We start from the raw sequence: 2219 nt of genomic DNA, 5'->3' as shown, positions 1-2219 counted from the left end.
CGCCCTCACCCTGAGCGCCTGTCTGGGGAGGGGCTCCGCCCTTCCAGGCCTGGGGGCCGGGCCCAGGGCAAGAGCAGGACAGGTGAGCCACAGCCCCTGTGCCCCCCCCGCGTCCCCCCTCAGCCCTCTGCTGCCCGGCACAGGTTTCAAGGGAAGGGGACCTGGCTGTCCACCTCCTGGGAGCCTGGCGCCAGCTGCCCGAGGGGCCAGGAACGGGCAGGAGGGGAGCCAGCCCATCCAGCCCATCTGCCACACGCAGGCCTGCCCCCCTGCAGCTGGCATCTCCCCTCCCCTCCCTGGGGGCCGGGCCCATTCCCACATCACAGACCAGCTCAGCAGCCATCTCCACGTTTATTTTGGGATCACAGATGGGAAAGATAAACATCACTGAACAGGGAGGGAACACCAGCGGCCTGGATGGAGGCAGCAGTTCCAGGCGGATGCGGGGCGGGGGGCGGGGGCGGGCAGGCAGAGCAATGGCCGCTGTGGAAGCAGCTCCAGAACATCCCGTGTGAACGGGTGGAGCCGGCGGCGAGCTGGGCCCGGTGCCCCGTGGGGTGCGGGCGGTCACACAAGCCCCGACGTGTCCCACTCACGACTCCATCTTCGGCGATTCCTGTGCCCCTGCCCCGGCCCAGGCCTGTGCGCTGGGGCGGAGCCAGCCGAGCGGCTCTCCCTCCGGCCCTCCAGGGCTCACGGCCGCACTGCCCCGCAGGCGCTCGCTGGGACACGCAGACCGGGGTCATCGCCGAGGCGCGGCTGAAGGAGCTGACGCCGGCCATGCCCGTCATCTTCATCAAGGCCATCCCTGTGGACCGCATGGAGACCAAGAACATCTATGAGTGTCCCGTGTACAAAACACGCATGCGCGGCCCCACCTACGTCTGGACCTTCAACCTGAAGACCAAAGAGAAGGCGTCCAAGTGGGTGCTGGCGGCCGTGGCGCTGCTCCTGCAGGTCTAGCCACTCCCCGGCCAGGCCTGACCGTCATCGCCCTGGGACTAGCATGGACTTACAGGAACTGAGGGCCGCTGTCTGACAACATGGTCAGGGCCTGTGAGCGCAGGCGCACCTGACCAGCCGGACGGTGAGGGGGGCGGCGCGGGGGGGTGTTGCATTAAAACCACTAAGTTACTGAGCTGTGCCTGCCTGTCCCCTGGGCCGGCCGTCAGCTCCACGCTGGTGACCACAGGGCCTGGCCCATGGCACAGGCGTGGACACGGCTGGAGTCCCAGCAGCCAGGGCAAGTGTCCCAGACTGACTTCCCCGGAGGGCCAGTCCGTCAAGTTCTTCCCACCGGCAGCTGGGAGGGAGGGTCAGGACCAGCGGCCGTGCCCCCCAACCAGGCGCTAGGTGCCGATGGCCCAGTAAGGGGACAGGTGTGCCCCATACACAGGAGCGGCCACCTCCAGCCCCCGAAGCAGCATCCATCCCCTTGTCCAGGGGAGAACACTCTCGGCTATGGCGATGCCCCTCCTCACGTAGGTGCCATCTCCACGCAGCTGAAGCGCGTCCCCACCAACTGCCCACGTCCGCACGGGCTGAGCGTGGACCCGGGACCAGCTTAGCCGTGTGTGCTGGGAGCTCACAGGCTTCCACACAGAACCCCACACTGGGCAGCGATTCCGTCTTCCTCATCTCTGTCCCGTCCTGCACGTCTGGTGTCTGCCCCACAGCCTAACTCAAAGCCGGGGGCCCGGAGGGGCCGGGACGAGGGGAGAGAAAATCACCCCTCAGCCCTCCCTCCTGGGCCGAGGGTGGGCTGCAGCCAGGAAGGCAGGAGTCCAGGCCAAGGAGCCCAGGTGCCCAGCAACCACCTCTGCTGGCCAGGAGGGGTCACTGCGGCCCTTCCGTCCAGGCGCGAGGGACAGGAGATGAAGGCCAGTGGCCACCAGGCCCCTCCTGTCAACCTGCGGTAACCACCCCACGGGGAGGTTTCCCAAGTCTACCTTCGGGCCTGAAACAGTGCTCATTCCCACTGCACCCTGGGGGCTGCCTGCGTTCTCTCCAAGATTCCCCCTGGGACCGCCGGTGACAGGAGAGCAGGACGGTAAACCTGCCTGCGTCTCAGCACTTGGCCCTGCACCTGGCTGAGGGGAGCCGGGGATCCAGGGGGCCAGGGCTGAGGTCGGGGGGCAGCCGGGGCCACCCTGAAGGTGATTAGCGGAGAGGCGCGGGGAGGACAGGCCGCGGGCAGGACAGGCCATGGGGAGGGCAGG

The 2219-nt window shown here is 67.9% G+C and overlaps 2 protein-coding genes across 2 annotated transcripts in view; one reads left to right on the top strand and one right to left on the bottom strand.

Annotated features, from left to right (window-relative positions):
• The window catches only part of DNAH17 (dynein, axonemal, heavy chain 17), a 107024-nt gene extending 105930 nt beyond the window's left edge, over positions 1-1094 (top strand). Inside the window, 1 exon segment of the mRNA XM_015562672.1 lies at positions 716-1094. Within this exon segment, the coding sequence (XP_015418158.1) occupies positions 716-963 (248 nt within the window). The 3' untranslated portion in view covers positions 964-1094.
• PGS1 (phosphatidylglycerophosphate synthase 1) overlaps positions 724-2219 on the bottom strand; it is a 19763-nt gene continuing 18267 nt past the window's right edge. The window contains exon 10 of the mRNA XM_015562669.1: positions 724-808. The gene's annotated coding sequence lies outside the window, so the exon portion shown is untranslated. The remainder of the gene's footprint in view (positions 809-2219) is intronic.

Source organism: Myotis davidii, unplaced genomic scaffold (genome assembly GCF_000327345.1).
Source record: "Myotis davidii unplaced genomic scaffold, ASM32734v1 scaffold991, whole genome shotgun sequence".
In the NCBI taxonomy this organism is placed as follows: domain Eukaryota; kingdom Metazoa; phylum Chordata; class Mammalia; order Chiroptera; family Vespertilionidae; genus Myotis; species Myotis davidii.
Note: the sequence above shows the minus strand (reverse complement) of the source record. Positions and strands in the feature narration are given on the sequence as shown.